This window comes from Anser anser (assembly GCF_964211835.1).
Source record: "Anser anser genome assembly, chromosome: 34".
NCBI classification, from domain to species: Eukaryota; Metazoa; Chordata; class Aves; order Anseriformes; family Anatidae; genus Anser; species Anser anser.
This window is the reverse complement of record NC_139755.1, coordinates 656,843-671,133: the sequence shown is the minus strand read 5'-3', so window position 1 is coordinate 671,133 and position 14,291 is coordinate 656,843. Positions and strand designations below refer to the sequence as shown.

At 62.1% G+C, this 14,291-nt stretch overlaps 1 protein-coding gene across 1 annotated transcript; it reads left to right on the top strand.

The window, feature by feature from the left end:
- Positions 1–116: 116 nt before the first annotated feature.
- LOC310888342 (tetratricopeptide repeat protein 5-like) lies at positions 117–14,171 on the top strand. Its single transcript, XM_083814952.1, is given in 12 exon segments — positions 117–247; positions 1,214–1,427; positions 3,452–3,663; positions 5,700–5,823; positions 6,472–6,563; positions 7,221–7,277; positions 7,443–7,482; positions 7,485–7,594; positions 11,330–11,435; positions 11,438–11,504; positions 12,505–12,649; positions 14,014–14,171. Coding segments are annotated over 12 exon segments (1,413 nt in total). The 5' UTR covers positions 117–154; the 3' UTR covers positions 14,167–14,171.
- Positions 14,172–14,291: the final 120 nt, after the last annotated feature.

The window sequence follows — 14,291 nt, the reverse complement described above, 5'->3', positions numbered from 1 at the left end:
GGGGGGCGCCGCCATCTTGGGGAGGTCGCGCGGCCCTTGTAGGCCTCCGTGGGGCCAGAGGGCGCTGTGGGCGGCTGGGGGGCGTGGCCAGCGGGAGGGGGCGTGGCCAGGGGAGGGGGCGTGGCCAGCGGGAGGGGGCGTGGCCACGGCAGCAATGGCGGCGGCCGAGGAGGCCCCGGAGGAGGCGGCGGCGGCGGCCGAGGGGGACGGGGAAGGGGGCGACGAGGAGGCCCTGAAGGCCCTGGAGGTGGGGGGAGGGCGCTGGTTGCCATGGGGACGCGGGGGCGGGGCCTGGTTGCCATGGGGACGGCGCTGGGGTGGGGGTGGGGCGGGGGGCCGGTTGCTAGGGGGTGACGGGGCCTGGTTGCTAGGGGAACGGGGTGACAGGGCCTGGTTGCCGTGGGAACAAGGCCTAGGGGGTGACCAGGCCTGGTTGCCGTGGTGATTTGGGGTGACAGGGCCTGGTTGCTATGGGAACGGGGTGACAAGGGGTGACAGGGCCCGGTTTCCATGGCGATTTCGGGTGACAGGGCCTGGTTGCTATGGCGATTTGGGGTGACAGGGCCTGGTTGCTATGGGAACGGGGTGACAAGGGGTGACAGGGCCCGGTTTCCATGGCGATTTAGGGTGACAGGGCCTAGTTGCTATGGGAACAGGGTGACAAGGGGTGACAGGGCCCGGTTTCCATGGCGATTTCGGGTGACACGGCCTGGTTGCTATGGAGATTTGGGGTGACAGGGCCTGGTTGCTATGGAGATTTGGGGTGACAGGGCCTGGTTGCTATGGAAACGGGGTGACAAGGGGTGACAAGGCCCGGTTGCCATGGGGACGAGGCCTAGGGGTGACAAGGCCTGGTTGCCATGGCGATTTAGGGTGACACGGCCTGGTTGCCATGGCGATTTGGGGTGACAGGGCCTGGTTGCTATGGAAACGGGGGGTGACAGGGCCCGGTTGCCGGGGCGACTTTGGCTGCCTGTGCCCCGTCACCCCCACATCACCCCCCCCGGGGGGGGGGGGGGTGACAACACCCCGTCACCATGACAACAGCCGCCTGACAACCCCCAAAACCCCCCCCAAAACCCCCCAAATCCCCCCCATAACCCCCCAACCCCCCCCCAAATCCCCCCCAATACCCCCCCCAACCCCCCCAAACCCCCCCAATCACCCCCAACCCCCCCAAACACCCCCCCCTTTTTTTTTTGCCCCCCCCCAGGAGATGGTGGCCGAGCTGTACCGCTTCAAGGACACCCTGCGGCTGCCCGACGGCGACCCCCCGGGCCTCGGCGACCCCCCCGGCGACGGCGACGGCCCCGACCCCCCGCCCCCCGGCTCCCCCCCCGGTGACGGCGGCGCCCCCCGCAGCGAGGCGCTGGCGGCGCTGGAGGAGGCGATGGAGCGCACGGTGCAGCGCATGGAGGCCGTCCAGGGTGAGCCGCCAGGCCCCGCCCACCTCCCCAAGCCACGCCCCCCTCCCTAAGCCCCGCCCCCTCAAGCCCCGCCCCCCTCTGGCCCCGCCCCCCTTCGCGTAGCCCCGCCCCCTGGGTCCTGGCTCCGCCCCCTCCCTCCAGCCCCTCCCATTCCCCCCTTGGCTCCGCCCCCTTGCCAGACCCCGCCCCTCCCAGACCACGCCCCCCTCCACAGGCCACGCCCCCCGGCCCCACCCCACCAATAGGCGCCGCCCCCTCCCTTTAAGCCCCGCCCCTCCCTTAAGCCCCGCCCCTGCACACGCTCCTCCCCCTCCCCTTACCCCCACCCCTCCATTAAGCCCCGCCCCTCGCTTTAAGCCCCGCCCCCTCCGTTAAGCCCCGCCCCTTCCCTTTAAGCCCCGCCCCCTCCCTTAAAGCCCCACCCCTCACTTTAAGCCGCACCCCCTCGCTTTAAGCCCCGCCCCCTAACTTTAAGCCCCGCCCCCATTAAGCCCCGCCCCATTCCCTTTAAGCCCCGCCCCATTCCCGTTAAGCCCCGCCCCTCGCTTTAAGCCCCGCCCCCTCCATTAAGCCCCGCCCCCTCACTTTAAGGCCCGCCCCCTCCATTAAGCCCCACCCCTTCCCTTTAAGCCCCGCCCCCTCCCTTAAAGCCCCACCCCTCACTTTAAGCCCCGCCCTATTAAGCCCCACCCCCTCCATTAAGCCCCGCCCCTCGCTTTAAGCCCCGCCCCCTCCCATAACCCCCGCCCCTCCGTTAAGCCCCGCCCCCCACTTTAAGCCCGCTCCCTCCATTAAGCCCCGCCCCCTCCATTAAGCCCCGCCCCCCACTTTAAGCCCGCCCCCTCCATTAAGCCCCGCCCCCTCCATTAAGCCCCGCCCCCCACTTTAAGCCCGCCCCCTCCATTAAGCCCCGCCCCTCCATTAAGCCCCGCCCCCACTTTAAGCGCCGCCCCCTTTCTAAGCCCTGTCCCGCCATTAAGCCCCGCCCCCTCCATTAAGCCCCGCCCCCTCCCATAATCCCCTCCCGTCCGTTAAGCCCCGCCCCCCACTTTAAGCCCCTCCCCTCCATTAAGCCCCGCCCCTTTTCTAAGCCCCGCCCCCTTTCTAAGCCCCGCCCCTTCCACTAAGCCCCACCCCTTTCTAAGTCCCGCCCCCTCCATTAAGTCACGCCCCCTCTCTAAGCCCCGCCCCCTCCCCTAAGCCCCACCACCTCCATTAAGCCCCGCCCCCTTTCTAAGCCCCGCCCCCTCCGTTAAGCCCCGCCCCTGTCTAAGCCCCGCCCCCCACGTTAAGCCCTGCCCCCTCTCTAAGCCCCGCCCCCACTTTAAGCCCCGCCCCCTCCATTAAGCCCCGCCCCCTCCATTAAGCCCCGCCCCCTGCATTAAGCCCCGCCCCCTGCATTAAGCCCCGCCCCCCGTCTAAGCCCCGCCCCTCACTTTAAGCCCCGCCCCCCCATAATCCCCTCCCCTCCCTTAAGCCCCGCCCCCCACTTTAAGCCCCGCCCCCTCCGTTAAGCCCCGCCCCCTAAGCCCCCACCCCTCCGTTAAGCCCCGCCCCCTGTCTAAGCCCCGCCCCCTCCACTAAGCCCCACCCCCTCCATTAAGCCCCGCCCCCTCCGTTAAGCCCTGCCCCCATTAAGCCCCGCCCCCTCCGCTAAGCCCCGCCCCCTCCATTAAGCCCCTCCCCCCACTTTAAGCCCCACCCCCTCAGTTTAAGCCCCGCCCCCTCCATTAAGCCCCGCCCCCACTTTAAGCCCCGCCCCCTCCATTAAGCCCCGCCCCCTCCATTAAGCCCCGCCCCCCACTTTAAGCCCCGCCCCCTCCCTTAAGCCCCGCCCCCACTTTAAGCCCCGCCCCTCCATTAAGCCCCGCCCCCTCTCTAAGCCCCGCCCCCTCCGCTAAGCCCCGCCCCCTCTCTAAGCCCCGCCCCCTCTCTAAGCCCCGCCCCCGTCTAAGCCCCGCCCCCCCCGCTAAGCCCCGCCCCCTCTCTAAGCCCCGCCCCCGTCTAAGCCCCGCCCCCCCCAGTCTCCCCGCAGGGCCGGGCGCGGGCGCTGCTGCTGCGGGCGCGGGCGCTGGAGGCGGCGCCGGGGGGCCGGGGCCGGGCGGAGGCGGCGCTGGGCCGGGCGCTGAAGCTGCAGCCGGGGCTGGCGCCCGCCTGGACCCGCCTCGGGGAGGCCCGCTGGCGCCGCGGGGACCTGCACGGCGCCCGCGGCTGCTTCCGAGGGGCCCTGGCGCACGTGAGCGGGGGTTCGGGGGGGGTGGGGGGTTATGGGGTCGGTGTAAGGGGTTATGGGGTCGGTGTAAGGGGTTATGGGGTCGGTATGGGGGTTATGGGGTCAGTATGGGGGGTTATGGGGTCAGTATGGGGGTTATGGGGTCGGTGTGGGGGGTTATGGGGTCAGTATGGGGGTTATGGGGTCAGTTACGGGGTTATGGGGTCAGTATGGGGGTTATGGGGTCAGTATGGGGGTTATGGGGTCAGTATGGGGGGTTATGGGGTCAGTATGGGGGGTTATGGGGTCAGTATCAGGGGTTATAGGGTCAATATCAGGGGTTATGGGGTCAATATGGGGGTTATGGGGTCAATATCAGGGGTTATAGGGTCAGTATGGGGGTTATGGGGTCAATATAGAGGTTATAGGGTCGATGTAAGGGGTTATAGGGTCGATATCGGGGGTTATGGGGTCAATATCAGGGGTTATGGGGTCAATATGGGGGGTTATGGGGTCAATTTGGGGCTTATAGGGTCAATATGAAGGGTTATAGGGTAAGTATGAGAGGTTATAGGGTCGATGTAAGGGGTTATAGGGTCAATATCAGGGGTTATAGGGTTGATATCGGGGGTTATAGGGTCAATATCAGGGGTTAGGGTCAATATAGAGGTTATAGGGTTAATTTGGGGGTTATAGGGTTGATGTCAGGGGTTATAGGATCAATATCGGGGGTTATAGGGTTGATATCAGGGGTTATAGGCTCAATATGGGGGGTTATGGGGTCAATATGGGGGGTTATAGGGTCAATATGGGGGGTTATGGGGTCAATTTCAGGGTTATAGGGTCAGCATGGGGATTATAGGGCCAATATGAAGAGTTAGAGGGTCCATTTGGGGGGTTATAGGGTTGATGGGGGGGTCATGGGGTCAATTTTGGGGTTATAGGATCGATATGAAGGGTTATAGGGTCAGTATGAGGGGTTATAGGGTCAATTTGGGGGTTATAGGGTCAATATGACGGGTTATAGGGTCAATATCAGGGGTTATAGGGTTGATTTGGGGGTTATAGGGTCAATGTCAGGGGTTATAGGGTTGATTTGGGGGTTATAGGATCAATATGGGGGGTTATGGGGTCGATTTGGGGGTTATAGCATCAGTATGAGGGGTTATAGGGTTGATACGGGGGGTTTATGGGATCAATATCAGGGGTTATAGGGTCGATTTGGGGCTTATAGGGTCAATGTAAGGGGTTATAGGTCAATTATTAGGGTTATAGGGTCGATTTTGAGGTTATAGGGTCGATTTGGGGGGTTATAGGGTCAGTTGGAGGGGTTATAGGGTCAGATGAGGAGTTATAGGGTCAGTATGGGGGTTATAGGGTCGATTATTGGGGTTTTAGGGTCGGTATGGGGGGATTTGGGGGAGATTTGGGGGGTTATAGGGTCAGTATGGGGGTTATAGGGTCAGTACGGGGGCTATAGGGTCAGTATGGGGGCTATAGGGTCAGTATGGGGGTTATAGGGTCAGTACGGGGGCTATAGGGTCAGTATGGGGGTCTATAGGGTCAGTATGGGGGTTATAGGGTCAGTATGGGGGCTATAGGGTCAGTATGGGGGCTATAGGGTCCGTATGGGGGTTATAGGGTCAGTATGGGGGCTATAGGGTCAGTATGGGGGCTATAGGGTCCGTACCGGGTTATGGGGTCGGTGCGGAGCCTTATAGGGCCGATTCGAGGGCTGTGGGGGGGCGTTATAGGGGATTTGGGGGCTTATGGGGTCGGGGGGGCTATGGGGGGGATTTGGGCGGATTCGGGGGGATTTGGGGCGGGGTTCGGGGGGGTTACGGGGGATTTGGGGCCCCGCTGACCTTTAGGGTCGCTTATAGGGTCGCGCCCTTATTTTATAGGATTTCGGGTATTGCCGCCCCCCCGAGCGCCCCCCTATACCCTAACCGCCCCCCCTATACCTTTAGGGTCCCCCTATAGGATCGGGGCCTTTTTTATAGGATTTCGACCTTTTTTGGGGTCCCTTTTTGGGGTTTTTTCTCCCCGAAACCCTATAGGGCGAGGACGCGGAGGCGCGCCGCCTGCTCTCCATGGCCCTGCGCCGGGGGGGGGCCCTGGGGGAGAGCCTGGCCCAGGCCGAGGCCGCCGTGCGCTGCGCCCCCACCGACGGGCGGTCCTGGTGTGAGTCGGGGGGGCCTTATAGGGTCCTATAGGGCCTTACGGGGCCTTACGGGGTCGTTACGGGGTCTTATGGGGTCGGGGGGGTTTTGGGGGGTCCCGCTGGGGTGAGGGGGAGGGGGGTTTGGGGGGTTGGTGGGGGGGTCGTGGGGGGTTATTGGGGTCGGGGGGGGTGTTTGGGGTAAAGGGGGGGTCTGGGGGTTATGGGGTCTTATGGGGTCGTTATAGGGTTTTATAGGGCCGGGGGGGGTTTTGGGGGGTTGTTGTGGGGTGAGGGGGAGGGGGGTTTGGGGGGTTGGTGGGGGGGTGGGGGGGGGTTATTGGCGGTTATGGGGGGGCTCTGGGGGGTTATGGGGTCTTATAGGGTCTTATGGGGTCGTTATGGGGTCTTATGGGGTCGGGGGGGTTTTGGGGGGTTGTTGTGGGGTGAGGGGGAGGGGGGTTTGGGGGGTGGGTGGGGGGGTGGGGGGGGGTTATTGGGGTCGGGGGGGGGTCGTTGGGGGTAAAGGGGGGGGTTATGGGGTCTTATAGGGTCGTTATGGGGTTTTATAGGATCGGGGGGGGTCTTATAGGGTCGGGGGGGTTTCGGGGGGTCGTTGCGGGGTCTGGGGGACGGGGACGGGGGTCCCTAATAACGCCCCCCCCCCCCAGACGTGCTGGGCAACGCCTACGTCTCGCTCTTCTTCGCCGGGGGGCAGAGCCCCGAGGCCGCGCGCCGCGCGCTGGGCGCCTACGCACAGGCGGTACGCGGCCCTATAGGGGCCTCTATAGGGCCTGGGGGGTCCCTATAGGGCCGGGGGTGTCTATGGGGTCGCTGTGGGGCCCTATGGTCACTATAGGGCCTGGGGTCGCTATGGGGTCGCTATGGGGCCCTATAGTCGCTATAGGGTCGTTGTGGGGCCCTATGGTCGCTATAGGGTCGGGGTTGCTATGGGGTCCCTATAGGGCCAGGGGTTTCCGTGGGGTCACTATGGGGCCCTATGGTCCCTGTAGGGCCTGGGGTCGCTATGGGGTCGCTATGGGGCCCTATAGTGGCCATAGGGTCGTCATGGGGCCCTATAGTTGTTATAGGGTCGGGGTTTGCTATGGGGTCCCTATAGGGCCGGGGGTGTCTGTGGGGTTGCTATGGGGCCCTATGGCCACTATAGGGCCTGGGGTCGCTATGGGGTCTCCGTGGGGCCCCATAGTCGCTATAGGGTCGCTGTGGGGCCCTATAGTCCCCTTAGGGCCCTATGGGTGCTATGGGGTCCCTGTAGGGCCTGGTGGAACCTATGGGGCAGGCCCCGTTGCTAAGGCCAGGCCCCGTTGCTAGGGGCAGGCCCCGTTGCTAGGGGCAGGCCCCGTTGCTAGGGGGCGGGGTCCCGTCGCCATGGTGACGCGGCCCCGCCCCCCCGCCCCAGGAGAAAATCGACCCGGCCGCCGCAGCCAATCCCGACCTCCACCTCAACCGCGCCACGGTACGCCAGCCAATAGGGAGCGAGGTGGGCGGGGCCGGGAGGGGGCGGGCGGGGCCGGGGGAGGGGGCGGACGAGCGCCGAGGCGGCGGCCAACGGGCGCGCGGCGCGGCGCGGCTCAGCCAATGGGCGCGCGCGGGCCGCGCGGCTCAGCCAATGGGCGCGCAGCTGCTGCAGTACCAGGAGCGCTACGGGGCGGCGCTGGAGGGGAGGGGCTGGCGCGGGCGGCGGCGCTGGCGCCGGACTGGGCGGAGCCGCGCATGCGCCACGCGCGGCTGCTGGACTACCTGGGGCGGCTCTGCACGTTGCTGAGCAACCGCGTGAGTGACAGCCGGGGGGCGGGGCTTGGGGGGGAAGGGGGCGGGGCTTACGGGGAAGGGGCGGGGCTTGGCGTGAGGGGAGGGCGGCGGCCATTTTGTGGGGGGGGATTTGGGGGGAAAATTGGGGGATTTGGGGCATTTTGGGGGGATTTGGAGCATTTTGGGGGGATTTGGGGCATTTTGGGGGGATTTGGAGCATTTTGGGGGGATTTGGGGCATTTTGGGGGGATTTGGGGCATTTTGGGGGGATTTGGGGGATTTTGGGGGGATTTTGGGGCATTTTGGGGGGATTTGGGGCATTTTGGGGGGATTTGGAGCATTTTGGGGGGATTTGGGGCATTTTGGGGGGATTTGGGGCATTTTGGGGGGATTTGGGGCATTTTGGGGGGATTTGGGGGATTTTGGGGGGATTTTGGGGCATTTTGGGGGGATTTGGGGCATTTTGGGGGGATTTGGGGGATTCGGGGGGATTTGGGGGATTTTGGGGGGATTTGGGGCATTTTGGGGGGATTTGGGGCATTTTGGGGGGATTTTGGGGCATTTTGGGGGGATTTGGGGCATTTTGGGGGGATTTGGGGGATTCGGGGGGGATTTGGGGCATTTTGGGGGGATTTGGGGCATTTTGGGGGGATTTGGGGGATTCGGGGGGGATTTGGGGCATTTTGGGGGGATTTGGGGCATTTTGGGGGGATTTGGGGGATTCGGGGGGGATTTGGGGCATTTTGGGGGGATTTGGGGCATTTTGGGGGGATTTGGGGGATTCGGGGGGGATTTGGGGCATTTTGGAGGGATTTGGGGTATTTTGGGGGGATTTGGGGCATTTTGGGGGGATTTGGGGCATTTTGGGGGATTTGGGGCATTTTGGGGGGATTTGGGGGATTCGGGGGGGATTTGGGGCATTTTGGAGGGATTTGGGGTATTTTGGGGGGATTTGGGGCATTTTGGGGGGGATTTGGGGCATTTGGGAGGGATTTGGGGCATTTTGGGGGATTTGGGGGATTTTGGAGGGATTTGGGGCATTTTGGGGGGATTTTGGGGGGATTTTGGGGCATTTTGGGGGGATTTGGGGCATTTTGGGGGGATTTTGGGGCATTTTGGTGGGATTTGGGGGATTCGGGGGGGATTTGGGGCATTTTGGGGGGATTTGGGGCATTTTGGGGGGATTTGGGGCATTTTGGGGGGCGTTTTGACGTCATTTTGGGGAATTTGGGGGCATTTTAGGGGGCGTTTTACGGGGATTTGGGGCGTTTTTCGGGGTAATTTTGGGGCGATTTGAGGATTTTGGGCATTTTGGGGTATTTGGGGGCATTTTGGGGATTTTAGGGCACCTTTAGGGGCGTTTGGGGAGTTTTGGGGGGATTTGGGGCTTTTTGAGGTCATTTTGAGGTGATTTGGGTCATTTTGGGGAATTTGGGGCACTTTGGGGGGAATTTGGGGGATTTTGGGACATTTTTAGGGGCGTTTTCGGGCATTTGGGGGTATTTGGGGCATTTTGGGGGATTTTGGGGATTTGGGGTCATTTCGGTGGCATTTGGGGCATTTTGGGGAGACTTGGGCATTTTGGGGAGTATTTTGGGGCTTTTGGGGGGATTTGGGTCATTTTGGGGTCATTTTGGGGTATTTGGGGGCATTTGAAGAGATTTGGGATATTTGGGGGGCACTTTAGGGTATTTGGGGGCATTTTGAGGTAATTTGGGGGGATTTGGGAGGAGTTTGGGGGGATTTGGGGATTTGGGGTCATTTTGGGGGACTTCGGGCATTTTTGGGGTAATTTTGGTGGAATTTGGGGGGATTTGGGGCATTTTGGAGGGAATTTGGGGGGATTTGGGGACAATTTGGGGTCCTTTTGGGGGATTTGGGGCATTTTGGGGGATTTTGAGCTTTTTTGGGAGGGGATTTGGGTCTTTTGGGGGTTTTAAGTATCTTTTGGGGGGACTTGGGGTCATTTAGGGTGGATTTTGGGGCTATTTTGGGTGGATTTGGGGCCATTTAAGACTAAGACTATTTCGGGCGGATTTTGGGCGGTTTTGGGGCCATTTTGGGTGGTTTTGGGGCCATTTTGGGCGGTTTTGGGGCCATTTTGGGCGGTTTTGGGGCCATTTCGGGTGGTTTTGGGGCTATTTGGGGCAGATTTGGGGCCATTTGGGGTTATTTTGGGGCCATTCGATGCGATTTGGGGCCATTTGGGTGGATTTGGGGCCATTTTGGGTGGGTTTGGGGCCATTTGGGGTGGCCTGGGGTGGATTTAGGGTGCTTTTGGGGCCATTTGGGGCAATTTAGGGTGGATTTGGGGCCATTTGGGGTTATTTTGGGGCCATTTACCACAATTTGGGGTGAATTTGGGGCCATTTTGGGCTATTTGGGGTGGTTTTGGGGCCATTTGGGGTTATTTTGCGGTACTTTGGGGTGGATTTGGGGCCATTTAGGGTGGATTTGGGGCCTTTTGGGATCATTTGGGGTGGTTTTGGGGCCTTTCTGGGTGGATTTAGGGCCATTTGGCGTTATTTTGGGGTGGATTTGGGGTGGATTCAGGGTTATTTTGGGGCCATTTAACACCATTTGGGGTAGTTTTGGGGTCATTTGGGGTGGATTTGCGGCCATTTGGGGTTATTCTGGGTGGATTTAGGGCAATTTGGGGTGGATTTGGGGCCATTTGGGGTTATTTTGGGGTCATCTGGGGTGGATTTGGGGTTGTTTTGGGGCCGTTCACTGCCTTTTGGGGCCATTTTGGGTGCTTTTGGGGCCATTTGGGGTAGTTTTGGGACCATTTGGGGTGGTTTTGGGGCCTTTTTGGGTGGATTCAGGGTGGATTTGGGGCCATTTGGGGTGGATTTGGGGCCATTTGGGGTGGATTTGGGGCCATTTAGGGTTATTCAGGGCGGATTTGGGGCCATTTTGGGCGGATTTGGGGCCATTTAGGGTGGTTTTGGGGCCATTTTGGGGTGGTTTTGGGTGGGTTTGGGGCCATTTTGGGTGGCTTGCGGTGGATTTGGGGTGGGTTTGGGGCCGTTTGGGGTTATTTTGGGGTAATTTGGGGTGGATTTGGGGCTATTTAGGGTGGATTTGGGGCCTTTTGGGACCATTTGGGGTGGTTTGGGGGCCATTTGGGGTTAATTTGGGGCCATTTAACACCATTTGGGGTAGTTTTGGGGTCATTTGGGGTGGATTTGGGTCATTTAGGGTTATTTTGGGTGGATTTAGGGCAATTTGGGGTGGATTTGGGGCCATTTGGGGTTATTTTGGGGTCATTTGGGGTGGATTTGGGGTTATTTTGGGGCCATTTAAGACCATTTGGGGTTATTTTGGGGCCATTTGGGGCGGATTTGGGGCCGTTCGGGGCGCTTTTGGGGCCATTTGGGGTGGATTTGGGGCCATTTGGGGTGGTTTTGGGGCCATTTGGGGTGGATTTGGGGCCATTCGGGGTGGTTTTGGGGCCATTTGGGGTGGTTTTGGGGCCATTTGGGGTGGATTTGGGGCCATTCGGGGTGGTTTTGGGGCCATTTGGGGTGGTTTTGGGGCCTTTTTGGGTGGATTTAGGGTGCTTTTGGGGCCTTTTGGGGCCATTCGGGGTGGATTTGGGGCCATTGGGGTGGATTTGGGGCCATTTGGGGTTATTTTGGGTGGATTTAGGGCAATTTGGGGTTATTTTGGGGCCGTTCGCTGCCTTTTAGGGCCCCGGAGGGTCCTTTTTGGGGCCGCCTGAGCCCGTTTTGGGGCCATTTCCCCCCTTTTTAGGGCAAGGTGCGGGGCAAGCGGCTGCGGGGCCTTTTGGGGTCGCTGCCCCCGTCCCTTTTGGGGCCGCTGGGGGGGTCCCCGGCCCTTTTGGGGTCGCTGCGGCTCGGGGCCAACCGGGGCGGGCGCTGCTGGGCCGCGTCCTCTTCAGCCTCACCCCCGAGGAGCGCGTCCCCTTGTGAGTTTTTGGGGCCGTTTGTGGGGTTTTTGGGGTTTCGGGGGGTCGGGGGGGGGTTATGGGGTTTGGGGGGGTCGGGGGGTTGGGGTTTGGGGGGGGTTTGGGGGGCTTCGCGTGGGTGATCCTATAAGCGTCCCTGTGGCCCTATAAGCGTCCGTATGGCCCTATAAGCATCCCCAGGACCCCATAAGTGCCCCCACGACCCTATAATGCCCGAATGTCCCCCAAAATGTCCCTATAAGCGGCCCCACGACCCCATAAGGCCCCAAATGTCCCCATAAATGACCCCATAAGTGTCCCTATGACCCTATAATGCCCAAATGTCCCCCAAAATGACCCCATAACTGACCCCATGACCCTATAAGTGTCCCCACGACCCCGTAAGTCCCCAAATGTCCCCATAAAAGACCCCATAAGCGCCCTCCTGCCCCTATAAGCGCTCCATCCCTTCCCACCCCCCCCCCCCCCCCCCCCCCATACTGGGCCCTACAGCTCCGTAGGGGCCTGTACTGGCCCTTACTGGTCCGTCCTGGCCCTTACTGGTCTGTACTGGCCCTTACTGGTCTGTACTGGCCCTTACTGGTCTGTACTGCCCCTTACTGGTCTGTACTGGCCCTTACTGGTTTGTACTGGGCCTTACTGGCGCAGCCCCTTAGTGGTCCGTCCTGCCCCTTACTGGTTCATACTGGCCCCTACTGGTTCGTACTGGCCCTTAGTGGTTTGTACTGGTCCCTAGTGGTCTGTACTGGTCCCTAGTGGTCTGTACTGGTCCCTAGTGGTCTGTACTGGCCCTTACTGGTTTGTACTGGTCCTTACTGGCGCAGCCCCCTACTGGTCCATACTGCCCCCTACTGGTCCGTACTGGCCCCTACTGGTTCATACTGCCCCTTAGTGGTCTGTACTGGTCCCTAGTAGTTTGTACTGGTCCCTAGTGGTCTGTACTGGTCCCTAGTGGTCCGTACTGGCCCTTACTGGTTTGTACTGGTTTGTACTGGCGCAGCACGCTGGGGGTGGCGGACGGGGCGGGGGCGGTGGCGGCCGTGAGCGTGTTCAACGCGGCGCCGAGCTGGGGGGTGCTGGTGGGGGACGCCCTGGGGCTGCCCGAGCCCCGCCTGCGCCAGCACCTGGTGCAGCACCAGGGCAAGGTACTGGGGGCACTGGGGGGCACTGGGGGCACTGGGAGGGGCTGGGGGGGGCTGGGAGGGGGCTGGGAGGGGATTGGGGGGGTTGGGGGGGGATTTGGGGGGCTTTGGGGTACTGGGAGGGGACTGGGAGATACTGGGAGGGACTGGGAAGAGACTGGGATATACTGGAGGGGACTGGGAGGCACTGGGAGGGACTGGGAGGGGATTGGGGGGGACTGGGAGGGGCTGGGAAGGGGTTTGGGGGGGATTTGGGGGGGTTTGGGGTACTGGGGGGGACTGGGAGGGACTGGGAGGGACTGGGAGGGGACTGGGGTATACTGCAAGGAGACTGGGATGTACTGGGATATACTGGGAGGGGACTGGGAGGGACTGGGATATACTGGGAGGAGACTGGGATGTACTGGGAGGGAACTGGGAGGGACTGGGAGGGGGTTATGGGGGGGTTTGGGGGGCTTTACGGGGGGGGGGGTTGGGGGGTTTCGGGGCACTGGGAGGGGACTGGGGGATACTGGGATATACTGGGAGGACACTGGGATATACTGGGAGGGACTGGGAGGGTCTGGGAAAGGGTTTGGGGGCACTGGAAGGGTACTGGGAGATACTGGGAGGGACTGGGGGGGTACTGGGGGTCTACTGGGAGGAGACTGGGGTATACTGGGATATACTGGGAGAGGACTGGGAGGCACTGGGAGGGACTGGGAGGGGGTAGTGGGCTGGAGGGGGGTGAGAAGGGACTGGGAGGGGGGTTGGGGGCACTGGGGGGGAACTGGGCTATACTGGGAGGGACTGGGAGGGATTGGGAGGGGGTTCTAGGGCACTGGGAGGGGACTGGGATGTACTGGGAAGGACTGGGAGGGGGAACTGGGAGCACTGGGAGGGACTGGGAAGGCAGTGGGAGGGGGTTGTGGGGCACTGGGGGGGAACTGGGAAGGGGTTTGGGGGCACTGGGCCATACTGGGAGGGAACTGGGATATACTGGGAGGCACTGGGAGGGGACTGGGAGGCACTGGGACGTACTGGGAGGGAACTGGGATGGACTGGGAGGGGACTGGGAGGCACTGGGACGTACTGGGAGGGAACTGGGATGGACTGGGAAGAACTGGGAGGGACTGGGGGGGGGGGTTAAGGGACACTGGGAGGGAACTGGGAGGGGGTTTGGGGCCGGGACTGGGCCGTACTGGGCGGACACTGGGATATACTGGGAGGGTGAGACCCACCCCCTGGGTGGGCCCCTCCTGGTCTATACCAGTTGCTACCAGTCTATACCAGTTTATACCGGTCCGTACTGGTCTGTACTGGTGCATACTGGTTTATACTGGTCTATACTGGTTTATACTGGTGTATACTGGTTTATACTGGCGCAGACCTTCTCCTTCCTGGGCATCCGCGTGGCGACGCCGCTGGCGCTGGTGGTGAACGGGCGCCGCCCCCCCCCTCGGCCGCGGCCCCCCCCCGCCTGCAGTGCTCCTCCCCCCCCGAGCCCCGCCCCTCCCCCGCCAATTAACGGCCCCTGCTAATTGCGGCCCGGCCTCGGACGTCTCCTTAATGGGGGGGGGGCGGGGCCTGGGGTCGGAGGGGGCGGGGCTTGGGGTAAGGGGGCGGGGCCTGGGGTTGGGGGGGAAAGGGGGCCGCCATTTTGTAC